This window comes from Aspergillus aculeatus, assembly GCF_001890905.1.
Source record: "Aspergillus aculeatus ATCC 16872 unplaced genomic scaffold ASPACscaffold_4, whole genome shotgun sequence".
NCBI lineage: Eukaryota > Fungi > Ascomycota > Eurotiomycetes > Eurotiales > Aspergillaceae > Aspergillus > Aspergillus aculeatus.
The window spans coordinates 1,207,684-1,225,941 of record NW_017962979.1 but is presented as its reverse complement, the minus strand read 5'-3'; the positions used below and the strand labels follow the sequence as shown (position 1 = coordinate 1,225,941).

The 18,258-nt window shown below is 53.7% G+C and overlaps 8 protein-coding genes and 1 non-coding gene across 9 annotated transcripts; 1 reads left to right on the top strand and 8 right to left on the bottom strand.

Moving 5' to 3' along the window:
- Nucleotides 1-689: 689 nt before the first annotated feature.
- Nucleotides 690-2,041, bottom strand: ASPACDRAFT_76643 (uncharacterized protein). The gene is made up of 4 exons (XM_020204742.1): nt 1,885-2,041; nt 1,439-1,811; nt 1,250-1,367; nt 690-1,173 (listed from the first exon to the last, which is right to left on the bottom strand). Exons 1-4 carry the CDS (start codon nt 2,026-2,028, stop codon nt 729-731), a joined length of 1,080 nt encoding a protein of 359 aa, XP_020058586.1. The 5' UTR covers nt 2,029-2,041; the 3' UTR covers nt 690-728.
- A 1,992-nt stretch (nt 2,042-4,033) lies between these two features.
- Nucleotides 4,034-4,948, bottom strand: ASPACDRAFT_58592 (uncharacterized protein; the record flags this gene model as incomplete). Its single annotated transcript, XM_020203368.1, has 3 exons — nt 4,034-4,065; nt 4,123-4,146; nt 4,435-4,948. 3 exons carry the CDS (start codon nt 4,946-4,948, stop codon nt 4,034-4,036), a joined length of 570 nt encoding a protein of 189 aa, XP_020058585.1.
- Nucleotides 4,949-5,469: 521 nt separating this feature from the next.
- ASPACDRAFT_t95 lies at nt 5,470-5,582 on the bottom strand. The gene has a single exon. It is a non-coding gene; the product is annotated as a tRNA-Leu (tRNA).
- Nucleotides 5,583-6,456: 874 nt separating this feature from the next.
- Nucleotides 6,457-7,179, bottom strand: ASPACDRAFT_58591 (uncharacterized protein; the record flags this gene model as incomplete). Its single annotated transcript, XM_020203367.1, has 1 exon — nt 6,457-7,179. The coding sequence occupies one exon, from the start codon at nt 7,177-7,179 to the stop codon at nt 6,457-6,459; it is 723 nt and encodes a 240-aa protein (XP_020058584.1).
- Nucleotides 7,180-8,204: 1,025 nt separating this feature from the next.
- Nucleotides 8,205-10,215, bottom strand: ASPACDRAFT_41063 (uncharacterized protein; the record flags this gene model as incomplete). Its single annotated transcript, XM_020200878.1, has 3 exons — nt 8,205-9,259; nt 9,659-9,766; nt 9,879-10,215. 3 exons carry the CDS (start codon nt 10,213-10,215, stop codon nt 8,205-8,207), a joined length of 1,500 nt encoding a protein of 499 aa, XP_020058583.1.
- A 737-nt stretch (nt 10,216-10,952) lies between these two features.
- Nucleotides 10,953-11,675, bottom strand: ASPACDRAFT_58590 (uncharacterized protein; the record flags this gene model as incomplete). The annotated part of the gene is made up of 1 exon (XM_020203366.1): nt 10,953-11,675. One exon carries the CDS (start codon nt 11,673-11,675, stop codon nt 10,953-10,955), a length of 723 nt encoding a protein of 240 aa, XP_020058582.1.
- A 236-nt stretch (nt 11,676-11,911) lies between these two features.
- ASPACDRAFT_114953 (ankyrin repeat domain-containing protein) lies at nt 11,912-14,238 on the top strand. Its single transcript, XM_020195861.1, has one exon. It carries the CDS (start codon nt 12,032-12,034, stop codon nt 13,817-13,819), a length of 1,788 nt encoding a protein of 595 aa, XP_020058581.1. The 5' UTR covers nt 11,912-12,031; the 3' UTR covers nt 13,820-14,238.
- Nucleotides 14,239-14,403: 165 nt separating this feature from the next.
- ASPACDRAFT_41060 (uncharacterized protein) lies at nt 14,404-15,409 on the bottom strand (the record flags this gene model as incomplete). Its single annotated transcript, XM_020200877.1, has 4 exons — nt 14,404-14,829; nt 15,053-15,155; nt 15,218-15,279; nt 15,377-15,409. 4 exons carry the CDS (start codon nt 15,407-15,409, stop codon nt 14,404-14,406), a joined length of 624 nt encoding a protein of 207 aa, XP_020058580.1.
- A 414-nt stretch (nt 15,410-15,823) lies between these two features.
- On the bottom strand, nt 15,824-17,612 carry ASPACDRAFT_76641 (uncharacterized protein). Its single transcript, XM_020204741.1, has one exon. It carries the CDS (start codon nt 17,490-17,492, stop codon nt 16,131-16,133), a length of 1,362 nt encoding a protein of 453 aa, XP_020058579.1. The 5' UTR covers nt 17,493-17,612; the 3' UTR covers nt 15,824-16,130.
- Between the last annotated feature and the right edge of the window lie 646 nt (nt 17,613-18,258).

Here is an 18,258-nt window from a genome sequence, read left to right as displayed (position 1 = left end):
CAGCACAGACAACCAGGAACACCCAAGGCATAAATACGAGAAACAACCCATACTAAAAGTCGACCGCCCCAATAATAGCACGCCGAACAAGCGAGACGCGATGGATCCGAAGTCCCGGAGATGAATGACATCTGGACTAGCCCCGGCCGCCGGCCATAACTTACTTTCTTCTAACTTAGCGAGGTTTAGGCCACGCTAACACGCTAGCCCCAAGGGAAGCAGGAGCCCTAGACTAGACTACCGGCAAAATAATGACCCACTCTGTGCTGAAAGGATTCCAGCAACAAACAAATCCAGTGGCTTGATTTATCTGAGACACCTTGGAAGTCTGCCTACTGTCTACTACTGCCCAGTGCATTCCCCCTTTCTGCGATTGACTGGTCGAGAGCCGAGACTCTGGTAGCGACGGTCGCGGGTTTGCCCAATTACAACTACCGAACGGCTACAAGCGGGGAGGACGCCCGTACAGTAAGTAAGTAATGTGGTCCCCTCCGTACCCTCCCCAATTTTGAGAGCGGGAAACCCGGCACTGAGTGGCAACTGGCACCACCACCGCAAGAAAAAAATTACCGGTTTTCTCTCCCCGCGCGCACCAGCTCCCCCGGTCCGCGGGGGGGGGTGGAACATGCCTGCCGGTAGTCCCTGCGTTGAAGACAGAACACATCATCCAAGAATCCATGATAATGCTAGAATAGAATTAAAAATGATCATAGGTAAATTAGAACAGCCTACGACTCGTCCCGCGCCGTCACCACAGAAAACTCAACCTGCTTCTGAATTCCGCCCTCCACAACCACCCCCCCTTCCTCATCCCGACGGCGGTCGGACCCCGACGGAGGCCGATGGAGATCCTTCAAGATCTGCTCGATGCTGTCGGCGTCGTCGCGCTGGCCCGACGCCTGCCGCTCGTAGTAGTGGCCGCCGGGGGCCGACTCCTTGCCCTTGGAGTAGGGGCCGGACAGCTCGTAGGAGCGCGACCGCGCCGCGGACGAGAGCTTCTGCACCGAGGAGATGAGCAAGGGCCGCACGCAGGGCACCGAGCTCGTGATGATGATGATCAGGCTCTCCGCGAAGCCCCAGCGGATTAGCTCCACCCCGCCCGAGGCCCCGATGTTGGTCACGCTGGGGACGTCCTTCAGCTTCGTGGTTTTGATGATCGAGGCGATCATGGCCCTAGTTTGGTGTTAGTTTGAGGAATTGATTGTAATTGCGGAAGCGAAGGCTTCGGGTTAGGGTAAGGTCCACATACACCAGACCCAGACTCAACAGCACGATCAAACTGATCTTGATCCGGAGGCGGAGGTTTAGGTTCCAGAAGACGATGGTCGGGAACACGGCGAGGAAGAGATCGGTCGCGGTGTTGACGGCTGTATCCATTGTCATGCCTTGTTAGTCTAGTTGACTCCAAATCTAAGGAAGAAGTGGGCTAAGAACTCACAGGAGGAAAAGTAGGAGAACCGCACCACCGCCACCGTGTTGCCGCAGGTGGTCTTGATGTTCGCATTCCACAGGATCCGATCATCCCGACAAATGCTCATGGGCAGCACCGCGGACACGATATTGGCCGCCAGCTGCAGCAGCATTGCTACCCACAGTGCGAGCTGGTACTTCTTGTTGCCGCCTAGGATCCCCAGCAGGTAGATCACGAAGGAGCATCGCGCGATGCCCGTGCTGATCGTCACCAGCAGCACCTCCAGCGCGATGTACTTGAGGATGTGCTCCACATTCTTGGTGGGAAGCAGTGTGAGGTCGGAGCCGAAGCCTTCGCGCACGGAGAACGTCAGGAGGACCGTCGAGGACAGGGTCAATGCCTATGCAACTGGGCGTTAGCGCTTCATACTCAGAAGGTTTGCGAGTGGACTTTTAGGAGCAATGCTGTCGTACCCAAGAGATGAACATCAACGCATCGTCGACATACAGCTGGCGGATCTTGATTTTCGCAGCAACGCGCAGGATAAGGATCACCGTCGCGATACCGACGGCCACCCATATACCCTTTTCCAGAGCAGAGCCGTCGGGGTTGTGCATCGTGTGAAACGGCAAGAGATGGGGGGGGACTGTAGCAATAGCGGCGACGATCGCCTCGAGCAAAAAAAAACGGGGATCGCCGTTTTAGTTATATTTATTCCTGAATGACGCTTGCAGGGATGTTTTTTAAACTTTAGGCACGGATTCTGCACACATGGTTCGAGAAACGAGACTGGGTTCTTTAGTTGGCCGGCTCCTGTCGGCTACTCTGAGAAATTGCTCGGGTGGGGACCTCATTATCTAGACCAAGCCACTAGACTAGACCAAATATCAGAGGGCACCAGTTACTCGCCACGAGGTAGTTCTGCAGAAGCAAGTTGCCGACCAACCTATTCGATGACTGCAGGAAATCTGCTCCACGCCATCTCGCTTGCGGTTCGATCCCCGATCCCACGGCCATGAAGGCGACCCGACCCAACTGGGAATCTGCTTCTGGTCCAAGCTCATCCAAGAAGTTGCGCTCCGTCCTGGATCCGGGATTAAAGTTCAATGACGCGGTGGGGAACCCAAGGATGTCAAAGTTTGGGTGACAAATGGATTCACCTGTGCGCTCTCACCAAAGCATTCAGTTCATTGGGTTGACCTGCACCGTTCCAAACTTTCACTCAGGACGAGCACTGAAATTTCAGCAGCAGGCCAGCGCCCCCCGTGGGCGTCCCAAGGGTTTGGCGGGAGGTACCCGCTGCCCTCCAGCCCTAATCGCCAGATTGGCCAATGCACAGGGATCGGCGAAGCAGGAACAGGTCAAGAATGCTTCCAGCGTTGCGCTGAGTGGTACGATGCGACCGATTAACCTTCGTACCTGGTCCTTGTTTTCCATGGATTCGGTGGCCAATTTCTGGGCGTGAACCTAACACGGAGGTGGGAGAGACAACCGCACAATGCAATAACACCGGTCGGCAGTACGGCCACAACCAGTCAAGGTAAGGTGGCCAGCAACACAAATGCGACTCTCCGAGATGCATCGGATTTCCTCCGCAATGACTTTTCTCCCCAGAGACTAGGCTCAACTCAGCGGGTGACTCTTTCCAATTGACCCCAAATTCAGCCAGCACCCTGAGTCAGTTCGAGTCGGTTCAGAGTTGTTGGCATGATCCCGCATCTCGGAACGCTCACGGAACTCTGGTTCCGGGTCGTGCGCCGAGCACGAGTCAAGAGGAAGGACCGGCGCCACAAAATGCAGCCCTAAACATGAGGTCCTCTGTCTCGGCTGCTTTCACCACAGAACGGAGATAAGCATTATGCTTGGAGAGCTTGAACTTGGAACAGCTTTTGGTGGTTGGGTAATCTTCCCTTAACGTTACCTTGTGAGATATACTGTACATTAAAACCTTACTATCGAACCCTTGATAACCGTCCTACCTACAACTTCAATGCTCTCACAAATAGCCCCGAGCCCGTACAAAATTCTAGACCCTGTGGTTTCCCTGTTTTCAGAACGGCCTTATTGCATTTCTCGGTGAGATCGCTGCTAGTTTTCGAGCCGTCGAGTTTAGGGGCGGGTCCATCACGGTCGTACGCTCTATTCTGGGAAGAACAGGTTCATTGTAGTGCTAGATCGGAAACTCTAAAATCGCGACTATTGCTCTGGAAACACTACTTTGCATGGATAACAGATATCTAATGTGTGGCAAATTGCAAGCTCCTTGCACATTAACAATAAATGCATACTGCCTCATTTGTACACCTTTTGTTTTCACGCGATAGACTGTACGCACTCTCTTATCTTGCTTTATGCAGGACCTGACATTCGATCATGCATCTTTTATAGTTCGAGACTCATTTCTTGCTGGTATGTACACCCCTCTGGCCATGAACCGGCTCGCACGCCGCTAGTCTTACTTATCTTACTTTCTAGCACTCATAGGGACCTCTCAGAACATAAACAGTGGAGCTAATTAGTTGATATGAGAACTGTCGATTCTATTATACCTGATAAGTGGTATCTGCAGAAGGGCTTCATATCTTGTCTGTACAAGCAGCCGTCGAAGTGAACTCAAACCGGTCATAAAAAGTCGTCCCTGGCCCCACATTTACCTGTAGGCAATTCATGTATGTATTGTCCACGCACATGAAAGGGAGTCCTTATCTTACCTTGCTTCTGGAAAATTGTTTTCCCTGGTTTAGGTCATCTTATTCATCTAGTCTAGTCTAAACTAGGCATACTTTTTTTTGTATATTTCGGTCATGATAAACTTACCGGTTAAGATCCGTCGCCATGTTCCGTGTTATTGAGCTCACCATGCTCAGCGTCTCGAGCCAATGTCAATGAGCTATGGCCAACGCTTGGCAGTGAGCCCCCCACATGATTTAGAGAAAATCAACAGTGGCAATAGGATCGGAGTCAGGGGACCCCGATAGCGAGCACCCGGTACCCGCCACTTCCATCAGACGAACCAGACTCACAGTCGGGGTGGTCATCGCAGCTATCGTCACTGCAATTGGTGTTGTTATCATCAACCATGTTGTACCCACCGCGGCCTCCGGCTTCGACATCGGCACAGTTACTGCCATCCTCAGGGGCATCAGCAGCCGTGGTGCCGTTCCCAAACATATTATACCCGCCGCGTCCATCAGGCGAAACAAAGTCGCAGTCGGGACGGCCATCCACGCAACCATTGTCGGTAGAATTGGCGTCGTCGTTGTCACCACCAACCGTGTTATACCCACCGCGGCCTCCGGCCTCAACATCGGCACAGTCACTGCCCTCGCAGTCACAGGCACCGAGAGTCGCCGCCGCCGCGTGACCCTCGGGGTTATTGGAGGCGGCAGGCTCAGCACCCGGATCGACAGACTCGATCTCACCCGCACCAACCTGGGAGGACACGTCAGCGGTGTTGTCCTCGGGAACCGGGGCGGCGTTGAGGACCATACCGGGTAGGCAGGCCGCAGCCAGGGCCAATTTGTTGATGTGCTTCATCTTTGCTCGTAGACTTTGTCAGTTTAATCTGTTGACGGTGAGAAGGGAGGTCAGTACGGTTTGGGAGGTTGATGAGGGTACTGGGGTTTGCAACATGACTTTAACGTTTATTATATACTGTGGCATCGTAAGGCTTTCTTGCCAACCACAAAGAACTGTTGTGGAGGATATCAGTCTGGCTGAATGATCAGCAACAAGGATAATATCTACAATCTGACGGATCCCGATATAGTGGCGCGCATGAATATCATTCTGAAATGGTCATTTTCAGACCCTGGGAGAACTGCTTTGGTGGGGAAAAAGCTGCCCACGGAAAGGCTCGGGAAGCAAACGGAGAACAAGTCCAGGGAGTCCTTTATCCCAGGGGTGGGTAGGTTCAGCATCGTTTGTTTATGATCGTTCTGAGGATAACATTTAAAAGAAGAAAATAACCAAGTGTAAAGGCTATGCACCATTGATGTCAGTTTGTTGATTGCTCACCATATGGGTTGCAGATGCATAATGAAAATGGCAAAAAGTTATGACAAGAGTGGGATTCGAACCCACGCCATCAAACGATGATCAGGAAGCTTGTAGAAGCTGTTTGCTAAGGTAACCTTAACCTGACGCCTTAGACCAACTCGGCCATCTTGCCTTGATGTCAGAAAGCGTTAATACAATGTTACAAGACTCACTGCGATAACTCCTGCTCAGCACAGGCACCATTGTAGCCCTAACAGCTTGCCTGGTGAAGCCAGTGCTGAGTTCAACGCGAGCAATTGTCTTGCAGATTAGGATGCTAGAGGAGTTTACCTGATCAATGGTCTTTTTTATTCCCATAATTTTATGCCGACAGTTCCAGAAAGCGACAAAACATCTAAGTAAAAAATGGTTGACTCATGCCAGAAGTATATATAGTCATACTGCAATCACGAACTAAAGGGATAGACAACTCGTCTTTCCTTTCTGTTATTGAATCGTTATTGTTAAATTTCATCTTTCTTGTTCTTGCCTTCTTTTACTTCTTCTTTCCTACATATTCCGGTAGTCACATATCGAAGAACTCCTGCAGTGTCATGCCAATGTGCAATACGCTTGTGATGCAAGGCTTCATTCCGGACGCCGACCATATTATGAATGTACGTGCGGTACTACACAGACAGCAACCGAACCACGAAGCTTCAACTCCTGCCTATTGTTTAGTATCAATCAATGAGATCAATGCACCAAAGCCTCGTCAGTTGATCGGGAAATCAAATGCCATGGTAAGCCACCATGATCAGATCACCAGGGACGCAAATAAAGACCAAGGACCAAGTACGTTAGCTAATGAACACAGCAAACATGCAACAAAGAAATCACCACCCGCAGTCTTGCTATAGTATATGGATGTGCTTCAAACACAGCCAGAGCAACAACAACTGTAGCCTTGACTCTCGAATCCCGCATCCATCCTTTAGTAGCTTGAGCCACCCACCCAGCTCCATCAGATACCAACCAACAATAAAGCATCCCCCCATAATCACCCCCTAATCCGCCTCCTCCTCCTCCTCCACATCATCATCCCCACCATGTCCATCACACCTCACAAACCAAAAACTCAAACTATTCTCCACCCGATCCGTATACACATAACTATGCTCAGGCCAACTATCCGAATTGACATGCAACCCATTGTACCCGGTCGCGCTATCCACCACCTGCACACGGAGCCAGTCGCCGTGCGCAACCGCCGACGCCGTGAAGCGCGCGCGCTTGCCCTGCGTATCCTGCGCGTCGGGCCACACCTGGCTGGGGACGCCCTCGAACACGTTGAGGAAGCGCGGCTGCCAATGCGACATGGGCGAGCCGCCCAGGTCGCGCAGGTAGAAGGTGCCGTGGTTCTTAACGAAGCCTTCGTCATCGTCGCAGTACTCGGTGCGGCACACCTGCAGGCGCCGTGGCTCGTGATATTGCTTGAAGGCTAGCCATTGGAAGGGAACCGCGGAGTTGCCCCAGGTGCTGTTAACCAGCGGGCCGAAGTCCGGGTGGATGAGGTGGTAGCATTGGCCGTAGGAGATGTTGAGCCGGGGGGGCGAATTTTGGGGTTGGGGTTGGTGGGCGGGGCAGGGGGTGGTTAGCACTTCGTGAGGCTTGTTCAGGTTGTTTAGTGGTTGCATGAGCTGTGGGAGTGGGTTGGGGTGGTTGGGGAGGGCGTTGGCTGTGCCTGCGGTGAGGACGAGAAGGGGGAGGAGGGTGAGTTTTAAAGTCATTCTGGTGTCTTTGGAAGGAGGGACAAATCTGTTCCTATTCTTGGGACTTGATGAATTGTTTGGAGAGGATGAGCGTGTCTGGGCGCGTTGGAGCAGGGATTGTCCTTGAAGAAGCGCATAGGGGTCTTAGAGAGGTGCCTTTCTTCTCTTTATATGTTAGGTCGACTTGCTCAAAGAGCCAACTTATCCTAGGCTCTTCAAACTGCAGTGAGGTAAGCTTTAAATTTCTTCTTGTTCATGTGTCCCGAAGCATCATGCTCTGGAACAATGCCTACTGACTGAAAACGGCATGCTGCTCTTAAGCTTATGCCAATCGAGTCTTACTGATGAGCACCGCAAAAGCAAGAACCTCTGTTACGGAGATCACAGCTGGGGATGATATCACGACTACCATCAGTTCAGACTGTTTTCGTCAAGTCCCCTTCAGCAGTGACAGCGGAAATCAACCGACGGCGGCGAGCGGATCTTGAGGTATGTTGGAAAGCGCGATCCAGACCTACTTCCTTGATTTGTTCAACACATGTTCCCCTAGAGCTTGATTTCCTCGACGGAATCAAGTAAATGAGGCTCTGAGAGTTATCGATCTGCACTTTTAATCTTGGACTCTGGATGGATTGTAGCCAATGTTGGACGTCATAGTCATGACGGCTCTTGTACCACGGTTGAAAATAAACTCTATCTGGCAATAAAGCTTGTCACCATCCGCAACCGGATACTTCTTTCCGCAACGACGACGTCAACGTCATACTTCTGGGTGAGTATTCATATGGGGACAGCACCTTACCTGCTCACCCATGATCATACAGTACTGGGATGAAGGTAGGTTTCTACTTCAAACCGGGCTCTTGTTAATGTGACGCCAATTTGAGAATTTACTGCAATAATCAAAATCGAAAGGAAAGATTTTAGAAGCGGAAATCCTTTATTGGGATACCGGGGACCAGCCCGGGTGGGAACATTTCCTTGACATGTCATAGAAAACGGAATGGATATTATATGAAGTACAAGAAAGGTAGAAAAACTATTCAAACAGGATATCGAACTCGCCACGAGTACTGTCTTACTACCCGTATATGGCCCCAATCGTGGCGCAGGCTTGCCTTATATTCCGCCGACCTGAACAGATGTTCGACCACGGACCACGGCTCACAACGTGCCTCTAGCTCCTGAAAGGTCATCACGTTGAGTTCCGGATGGTGACCGACGGCATTGCGCGCGGGATATCTGTAGCGCGTCGCCTGCGGAAGGCTTTTCGGTGGTAACAAAGTGGCACCGCGATCGAGCAGCATCCGCGCGCGCATGCGGAATCGTTGTGGCTCTCCCCACGCGTAATAATGTGAGCCCACATTCATTAGCGGGGTTCCGTAGGAGATTTGCGCATCGAGATCCAGACCGGCCCGGAGAAGAAGATCCAAAGTGGCCGCGGCTTTCTCATCGGCAGCATCGGTAAGCGCCGCAGGACTCCGCAGATTAACAGTACGTGCCAACAACAGCGGGTGCCGTACTGGCAGGAAGCCTCGATCCAGCAGCCACTGCAGGGTCTCGACCTGTGCGGTCTCGGCCGCAACCTTGAGCGCTTTTTCGCAGGTGATGGGGTCGACATGGACCGGCGAGAGCAAGAAATCCCATTTCCCGGTGTTGACGAGAAGATCGAGGACTGCGCGGCCGCCGCGGACGGCTGCGTGCGACAGGTGGAAGCGACCCAAATGACGCGAGAAGTCGAGGCCCTCGTCAATCAGTATCTGGATGACAGTGGTCTGGCCGGAGACTAGGGCATGGGATATAACCGAGTCATTGCTGTCGTTAACAGCGGTGGGGTCAGCCGCCGCGGCAAGCAGGCGGCGAAGGATGCGCTCGAGTGGAATGGCATACGTTAACGCCGGAGAAATGGTGGAGTCACCATACCGAGCTCTTTGATCTTGCTCGTTGGGATTTGCTCCAGCAAGCAGGAACAGAGAGACCATGCTCTCTGAGCCCTTGACAACAGCCTGAAGGAAGGGCTTCAGAGAATATTTCTGTGCTTGCGCCGGCGATACCTCGGCGCTATACGCGAGGAGCACCTCGACCACCTCATCGCGACCTCGGGCTCCAGCTCAGCAGAGAGCCGTCGGTAACTCACTCTACGACCGCCATCGAACTGTGGTTATTCGAGAATTGGGGTCGTGTCCCTGTTTCTCAAGAACATCCCGAACCAGGGCCGTATACCCATGTCCGGCAGCCGCGAACAGAAGTGAAGTTTATCCGCTGGATGGATCGTCTGCGCTACGTAGTCCCATTTCTCGAAAAGCAGAGCAACTACCTCGTCGTGCTTGAACCATGCGCTCTACTCGGGGGGACAGGTTGCCGCGTGATGACGCATTGACGGCTCTGACCCGTGGCGGTTAAACCGTAGGAGTATCTCTCCGGGAAAACAATCGAGTCTTTTGACCAGCATAACGACCACGAGGTGGTGCATTTCTCCGACTGCAACAGCGGATACCTTCGACCTGCTGGTGGGCGCGGACGGGCAGAGTTCGCGCCTCCGACGGGCGATGCTGCCACCGCAACCGCAGCCGCAGCCACCCGTCCACGCGCCACCGGACCCCTACTGGCGGACGGGGTTGCATACATCGCCTACTTCTTCACCACGCGGTCGGGGAGGATGTGAATGATTTTCTGTCGTACCCTTGTCACCGGGGCAGGTTGGTCATGCGCCGGACGCATAGCGAGACGGAATCGCAGGTGTATCTCATTCTCTCCGAGAAGAGACGGCGGAGACGGCGGAGATCCATCGGCGGCCGGTGGAGGCGCAGAAGGCATTCTGGGCGAGGCGGTTTCACGATTCTGGGTGGCAGACGACGCGGTTCTTGGAGGGATTGCATGCAACGGAGATTTTCTACCGTCAGGAGGTGGTGCAGATTCGTGCAGACATGTGGTCGAAGGGCCGGGTGGTTCTGCTGGGGCGATGCGGCGCATTGCTCGTCCCCGTTCAGCGCGATAGGGACGACGGGCGCCTTGGTCGGTGCGTATGTTCTTGCCGGTGAGATTGTAAGACATTCCGAGGATTTACCACGAGCGTTGAGGAGCTATGAGGAGAGGTTGCGGCCTTTTGTCCAGGAGATACAGAAGTTCAATCGGTCGTTCTTGGAATTTGCGTTTCCGGAAACAAGGTGGGTGGAGGTTTCCGAGTATCCGGAGCTGATGCTGGATTGCGATAGCTCCGGTGCAGGGGATGCTGAGCGCTAGCAGCATTCTACTTCACTGTAAAGAGAGCTCCGAGTTTGACGAGATCACTACCTGGAGTTATAGCGAGCCTGGGCTTCGGGTGTGACATTTGATCCAGAGCGTCCAAGTTCAAGATTTTGATCAATCTGCTCTCTACTTGCCTCCTCTTACCTCCTCCCTCGCACTCGAGACCCAGATAATTGGTACTCGCCAGTCGTTCACCCGTCTATACACGGTGCAAGAGAATCCATGTATAAGACGAAATTACAACCTCTAGATATGTGTGTTTGGACCGTCTTTCGGCGCTCCCAATGTGTATAGGTGCTGATTGACTGCACGATTGGTGCACATCTTTGAGTCTTACTAAAAAGAATGAGGCCCCCGAGCGTGGAGCACCGGGCGCGGGCTTTCTGGGTCAAGATTGCAGCTTGCAGGTTGGTGTCCTCGAAACCTGCTTTGCCATTCGAGTGGGAAAGGGGGAAGGGGGGAGCATAGCAAAAAGGTGAGTGAGATTAATATAGTTATACTATAGTTCAGGAGACGTATTCTCGATATATTTCAATACTACACTAGCTACGTCCCGGCGGGGGAATGTTAGGAATATATACATCGGTGTCTACTTGGCGCGTATCAGTGAGGACCCAGCTACTAGCAGCATACTCACTCGGTTCCGCGACACGGGTGATCCAGTCCGCATCGATCTCAGTGCCGGTCACACTGAGCTCGGGATACACTAGTCTCCAGGGCTCGGCTCTCAGATACGTGGACCTCAGGTTGATACCCCACCTCTGCAGGTCATCCCCCCAGGTGTCAGCCGTGGGCGTCAGGTCCGTCCGGCCGATATCCCAGTGGGCATTGCCGGAGCAGTAGAAGGCGCTGGTCCGCCAGGTACTAGACCCCGAATCGGACTGGACACGCAGGTTATTGCCGGCCGTGACGGTGTACCGGCCGTGGTACACTCGAATGGACGCGGTGCGCGCGTAGGTCCTCGTGCGACCGTTTTGAGTGATAGAGACAAATGGATGGACATTGGAAGTCTCCCCTCCCTCGTCAAAGTGCAGATGGAAGACGACCCACTGGTCTGCTCCCGTGCCGTCCGTCATATCCCGATACTGGTCGTACGTGCTGTCGCCCACCGTCCCCACCTCCGGGCCAATCCAGTAAGCCAGCTCCAGAATCACCCCCGGTACGATATAAGGGTTGTTGCCCGCGTTCGCTGCCGAATAACGCAACCAGCGCGCGTAATTGAGAGGGAGAGTACCTGCATTCACTGCTTCCAAGATTTTCTTCATCCCAGGGGTCTTCTCTTTCTCAGATTCGCCTATTTTTAAGAAGGGATAACCTGGTTAGCTGAGGGAGGGACTAATGAGAAAAACGGGTAGGACATCAAGCTGCATGCAATAGGGAGAACTTACCTATACCATTGATATATCGCTTACTGCCTTCAAGGGTCGACAGATAGTGTATCAACCACGTAACGTACTGTACCATGCGTATCATTTCCGGTCCACTTTGTAACATACAGCTCCCACCACTACCTAGTTACTTACATTACAGTACAGTACTTGCTATATAAATTCCAGCCAAGTCCTTTCCTCCCTTTTCTCCCGTCACTCATTCCCGCACTTCACCTCTGCGCCACTTCGCTATGGCCTGCTATCCAAGACTTCCATACCCTGATCAGACAGGCCTCAACGGTCAGTTGATTGGATGGACTCGAGTGGGCAATTTCACCGCCGTGGCCACGCTTCTGGACAATCCAGAAGCAGTGGATCTGCCCAGGCATGGAGAGACGGCACTCCATGAGGCAATTAGGTATAAACGACTTGACTTGCTCCGGTACCTAATCGCCCGTGGATTCGACGTCAATCAGAAGGGTCCTGACGCATATGGCGCAATTTGCTTAACACCTCTGCACTTTGCAGCCGTAGGGAACTCGGCCGAGGCGGTGGATATTCTGCTCTCCGCTGGGGCCGATGCCACTGTGGACGATGCTTCAACAGATGGGTCGTCAACGCGCGGCATATTCTCAACGGGAGAGGACAAGGGGCCACATACACCGTTTCTGGCTGCAGCAGTCTGGGGCTCTGACGCCGTGGTGCAACGCTTGCTCGACCGGCTGCCTCCAGGCACCATTGCTGATCACGAATGGCCCCTGGCTTTGAGTGCAGCCTCGTTGTATCGCCATCCCAAAGCTCTGGCCGCCATCCTCCGTCACTACCCCGCCCCGATGGTACCACAAGAGATTCTTGACCGGGCTTTGGTGGAGGCTGCCGCAAAAGAGGACCACAACGCTGATCTTGCGATGTTTCCGGCTCCACCCGAGGAATCGTGGCAAAGGGGGCTGGAGACCGTCCAACTCTTGCTCGCCCATGGGGCTCGCCCGAATCCACAGCGTCCTCCATTACCCCCATCCATCTATCGATCCTCTAGGGTCAAGCCCCGACCGATTATCGAAGCGGTCGTTGAGACCTCCATGGGCATGGAGATGCTTCAGATGCTCCTCGACCACGGCCTGGAGCTCCCTCAGCCTTCCTCCACCGAGAGAAAGCCAGGAGAGCCTAGTCTCTTTGCCCGGGCAGTGCACAACGGTAACCCCGATCTGATTCACTTTTTCCATGAGTATCAAGCAGCCGTGCTGGATGTCAACGAGGAACTCCCGGAAACGCACCTATGGACGGGCGGATCTCTACTCCATGCCGCCGCGAAAAATGGTCGTCCCGAGACCGTCCAATTCCTGCTGAACCACGGAGCGGACCCCCTGCAGATGAACGGTAAGGGGTGGCTCCCCATCCACCAAGCGTGTCAGCAGCGCCATCTCGCGGTGATTGAGCTACTTTGGTCGTGCAGCAGCAGCTCACCCACCATTCCAGACCTGGCCAACTATCGCACACGAGATGGACACACGGCGTTCCACCTTGCCAAGTGCTGGAGCGCTGCCGACGACCCCGCGGTCGAGGCGCTTAGCATGCGCCTCTTCTACTTCTTCAAGGACAAAGGCGCCGATCTGAGCAGTCTGAATGCCCATGGGAAAAGTATCCTTCACTACATTCCATTCTATGATGAGGAGCGGTTCTGCGCCATCATAGAGGCAGGCGCGAGGCTGCGACCGGACGCCGAGGGCCAGACAGAGCTTCACCACAGCATGCGCGAGCCAGACTGGGAGTTGCTTGATGTTAAATTCTTATTGCGGCAAGGCGCCTCCAAGGATATCAATGCGCAGGACAACAAGGGCCGCACCCCGCTGTATTTCTATCTGGAGTGGAATTTCTATGTTCCAGGCGATGAGCAACAAATGCGGGCGGAGGTTGTGGACCTCTTGATGGAGGCCGGGGCGGATGCAGATATCCCTGCGGCATCCGGGAAGACTGCTAGGGATGTTGCGAAGGCCAAGAAATTTCCGTATGATTTCGACAAATGGAAAACTGAGGGGTAATGATTTGATGTATGATCGTGAAGAACAATTGCGGGATAGGAGGCGCATTCAGTAAGGAGAATCCCGGAGCCACCCAATATAGCCACACACACATCGTTTACAATTGACGGGAGGCAGCGTGTACAGTAAGGGAAAGGAAAATGACGCCTCCCAGCGTGAATCTGCTCTTCGGTGTGGCTTGCTCGACAGAGGTGCATATGCGCAGCTGCCTGGGTCTTCTCGCCACTACCTCTCCACATCACTTCGTATCGTTACACCCATGCTATTTCGTCTTGCAGATTGGTTCCGTAGTATAACATCTAGTGAAGAGATCTACGGTCGAGACGTCGTGGATGAATGAACATCACGCGTAGCAGAAGAACTGCAAAGTGAACTCTATCTCACTTCTAAGCAGAGCCCCGGCCGGTAACTATAATTCTAAGGGCTACTTCTATAGTTTTGGTGATAGCTCTATGACTCGGCGCAGATTGCCAGATCCCTCGGCAAACTCCAGAAGCTTTATCTCGAAAATTCCATGGTGTTCATGGTACTTATCAATTGCTGCACCGCGGTCATTCGGCAAGGAGCAGTATGAATTTTAGTTCTCAATCCAGCTTAGGACGAATAGCTTCGGGAGCCTGAACATTATCAAGGTGAGCAGCCATATTCATCATGTGCAGGTTCGCAGGGCCAGTCTCGTGGGGCAAGAACAGGAAGTCTATGGGGAATCCCAGATCAAACGGCGTGATCGATTCGATCTGCCGACTGTCGTGCTCGTCCAGGGAAACCTTCAGGGCTTTGATGTTCGACTCTAGGTGTTCCACCTGGCGGCAGCCGACAATGGAAAAGGTGAAGGAAGCCTTTTGTAGAATATCGTACGCCAGCGCAAGTCCAGTGATGGTGGTATGACAACCCCAGCCGTGAGTGCCGCTCACACCCAAATACAACACCTTGCCGGCGACCACAAGCGGGTTCAGCGATTGCATGACCTCCTCGTTGAGAGTTGCGAAATCCCACCAATGCAAATACAGCTAATCGGTCAGTCAGTGTCAAAACGATGCCTGAAGCTTTCCTCCCCCCCCCCCTCCCCCCGGCCCCTCCAATTCAGGCAGAGAGGGGCGAACATTATCTTACCACTTCAAGATAGGTAGTCCAGAGCTTACGCAGACTAGCCCAACTGACACATGGAGACTCTTGGTGTTGTTGCCCACGAACTTGGCCTGGATCTGACCGGGCTGGTGGGTGCGATATTACGTGGAGAATCTGGTGGCGAGGACGATCTCGTCTCGATTTCCACGCTGCTTCCATGCACTCGCCGACCCAAGTCTCGGATTCCTCGTTCTGGTAGTTGTTGGCACTTTTGCAGCAGACAGGTCAGTCGGAGAGAAGGCTGATGATATAATCGGGACTGCACCATACGTATCGATGAAATTGCCGATCCTGCCCTCGTAGTAAGTGTCCAGTATGTTGAACACGGTCTCCTTATTGCATTAGCCCATGAAACGACTTCCTGGAATAGAATGGCCACGCCATTATGTCATGTCTTCATTTGGATGATAGTGATATAGACTTTTTTACCACGCCTCGCCGAAGTTCGTGGATCCTAGGCATATTGAGCTCACCTTTACCGACACCATCGGGGAAAGAAGCCTGCAGCGAGCGGGGAAGATCTTGGGAGGGGGGCGGCTGGAAGATATGCTGACTTCCCTGTGGACTGGTATAGCTGCAATGATAGGCGCTCAGCAGCAGGTAGGGGGTCAAGATGATGATGAGGAGGAAGCGGGGGGGGGCGGGGAAGGAAACAGGTGCAGTATGCCGGCCATTGCCGCTAAAGATAACTCATAACGATGCTGGACAAGGAGATCGGGATTCCGCCGGGGAAGAGTCTTTGGGTCTTTCAAGTGAAATGGGGTCCTTTGATGGCGGGGCTTTTGCATTCATTACTTTTGAGCTCGTGAAGGGGGAAGTCGGGTTTAGCGAGTCATTTCGGATACTGCGATATTCCAGCAGATGCAAAGCGTATACAGTACCAGGTTATATTGATAGAAGCAATGGTTTGTCGGTAGGTCGACACATGAGGAGGAATCGAACTCGCCCTAAAGGCCATGCTTGGTTCTCAGGAGCGGGATTATTTGCCCTTCAGATTATACTGCTGGTGATATCACAGGTGTGTTTCCATAGCAAGCAGTATCAGATTGTACTTAGTCATTCATAATATCTATTCCTTGATCTCGATTTGAACTCCTCATATAGCCTATTGACACGCCACACTCCGCACAGCTAGCAGCATCTCATCCACCCACATCTATCAACCCAGTATACTTCAGATCAATCATTTCCAAGGCTGGCGGGTGGGCATCACCAAATGGTGGTTTGTGAACGGCCCACCGACATTAACATATCCCCCGGTCCAAGGAGTGCAGACATTGTTGGTATTGACCCACAGAGCCTTGAGATCCGACCGCTCCTGCTGCTCCTTCAGAAGCTGGATGATGTTCTGCGTGTGGCAGCTCCAGTTGTAGTTGGGGGTCGATTGACCCGTGACCCCAGTGTGGCAGTACAGCATCCACTCGTGCTTGTAGCCCTTGGAGTCCACGGTGATGAAAGTCTTGCCGCCGAACTTCGGGCAGATGGTGCTGAAGTTCTCGCGCGCGATCTCTTCGAGCAAGGCTTCGTTGGCCGGCGAGGTGGTCGACGTGCCGGTGCCACCACCACCACTGCCTTCAAGCTTCTTGAGCTTCTCGTTGGCTTCGTCAAGCGCCTTCTGGAGGCGGTCCTTCTCTGCGTCGCAGGCTGACGTCAAAGCCGCCTTGTCTGCGTCGCACTGCTTCCGCGCGTCCTCGGTGATGGCGATCTTGTCCGCATCGCACTGCTTCTTCGCATCTTCGGTGACGGCAGTCTTGTCCGCGTCGCACTGCTTCTTCGCGTCTTCGATGATGGCCGCCTTATCATTCTCACACTGTGCCTCGCCTTGCTTCTTAAGATCGTCGCAGGAGCCTCCGAGGTCGACTTTCTCCTTCTCGCATTTCGCAACCTGCTCCTGCACAGCAGCCGCGGTCTGGTCCCGACATTTGGTGTTCATCTCCTCCTCCAGCTTCGCCTTGTCCGCATTGCATTGCTCCGTGACGGAGGCGACCTGCTTAGCACAATCCGCCTTGCATTGCTCGCCGATGCGGGTCTTGTCCGCCTCGCATCGCTCCGCCGCCTCCTTCTCGCACTGCGTCTTCGCCTCCTCGGCGGCCTTGTCGCAGCCACCCTCCGGCTCCGTGGGCTCCTCCCCAGCGACCAGCTTGCCCGTCTTCTCCAGCAAGAGAATCCCCTTCAATGGTCTGACTGAGTAAGCGCTGGAAGTGATGAAGTAACACTGCCCCTTGGACATCCAGGCAGCCGCGGGACATTGGGCGCCAGCGGCCGCGCAGAGCTGCGCACACTCGCGCGCGCTGGCGGCGGTCACGGGTTTAGTCGCGTAAGGCGTCGCCCACTGTCCGCACGTGTAGGTGAACTCGACGCCGTCGACGGTGCCGCGGCCAGATGGGCTGCTTCCACAGCACGCATCGAAGTTAGTATGGGGGGCTCCGCCGGTCATGCTCAGGCACTGGTTCGCGCCTGCACTGGCGGAACCGAGGGGAGCCTGCGTCGCCCATGCCGCGCTTCCCGCTGAGAGCACGGTGAGGAGGCGGGAGAGATTTCCCATCGTGATGAATTGTGTGGTTTTGATGACTAGCAATCGAACGATAGAAAGGTGGGAAGCGAGGATTGAAGGAGGAAGGGAGGAAGGTGTATCAGCAACTATGTGCTTGGACCCTGGCGTAAGACTCCAGCGACGCTGAAAGAAAGAAAGAGCAAATGAAAACGTTCGAGGAATGAGCTCTGGGTGGAGGTGCCTTTATATGATGGGCGAAGGCCGTCTAGAGACCAGGACACGCTGAGTAGTAAATCCCTCCCTTTTCCCGGCTAGTGGGGTTATCAGCCATGAGAATGGGGACCGAGATGCTCCGTGTGGTTCTTGACGAAGGGCGATCTGAACATCTTGCATGTGGGCGGATGCTAGTGTCGTGTCTCTTGTTGTTCTGTATACGGTCACTGAACAGTAAGATACGAGTCCATACTGCTCTTCATGCTGGGAATATGGTGGCTGGCTGTAATGCCCTGGTAAAACCACCCTCTCCTCGAGCAGCAATGGCCGTAGAGCGCAGAGAGCTCCCACTTTGCTTTTGTCACAGCTGAGAATCACAGTAGATCCACTTGACCTCTCCGCTTCTGCTTCCATCTGCGGAGCTGCGAAAAGATGCAACTTTGTGGAAGGTCCCGGGAAAAGGCGGTGTTGCTGCAGAGACGCCTCTGATTGTCCCAAATCGGGGCCTTCGATCAAAGTTCAGCTCTGTCATTCAGCTGTCGAAGCTGTGAATGGTTCTCGGGAAGGTAGTGATCGGCAGATAGCGTCCGATAGCGTTCGATCG

Coding starts and splice junctions, on each gene's coding strand:
- ASPACDRAFT_76643 (XM_020204742.1), bottom strand. CDS start 2,028: ATGCACAACCCCGACGGCTCTGCTCTGGAAAAGGGTATATGGGTGGCC. Junction 1,368..1,438: donor GTTCTCCTACTTTTCCTCCT/GTGAGTTCTTAG, acceptor CAATGGATACAG/CCGTCAACACCGCGACCGAT. Junction 1,174..1,249: donor CTGTTGAGTCTGGGTCTGGT/GTATGTGGACCT, acceptor ACACCAAACTAG/GGCCATGATCGCCTCGATCA.
- ASPACDRAFT_114953 (XM_020195861.1), top strand. CDS start 12,032: ATGGCCTGCTATCCAAGACTTCCATACCCTGATCAGACAGGCCTCAAC.
- ASPACDRAFT_76641 (XM_020204741.1), bottom strand. CDS start 17,492: ATGGGAAATCTCTCCCGCCTCCTCACCGTGCTCTCAGCGGGAAGCGCG.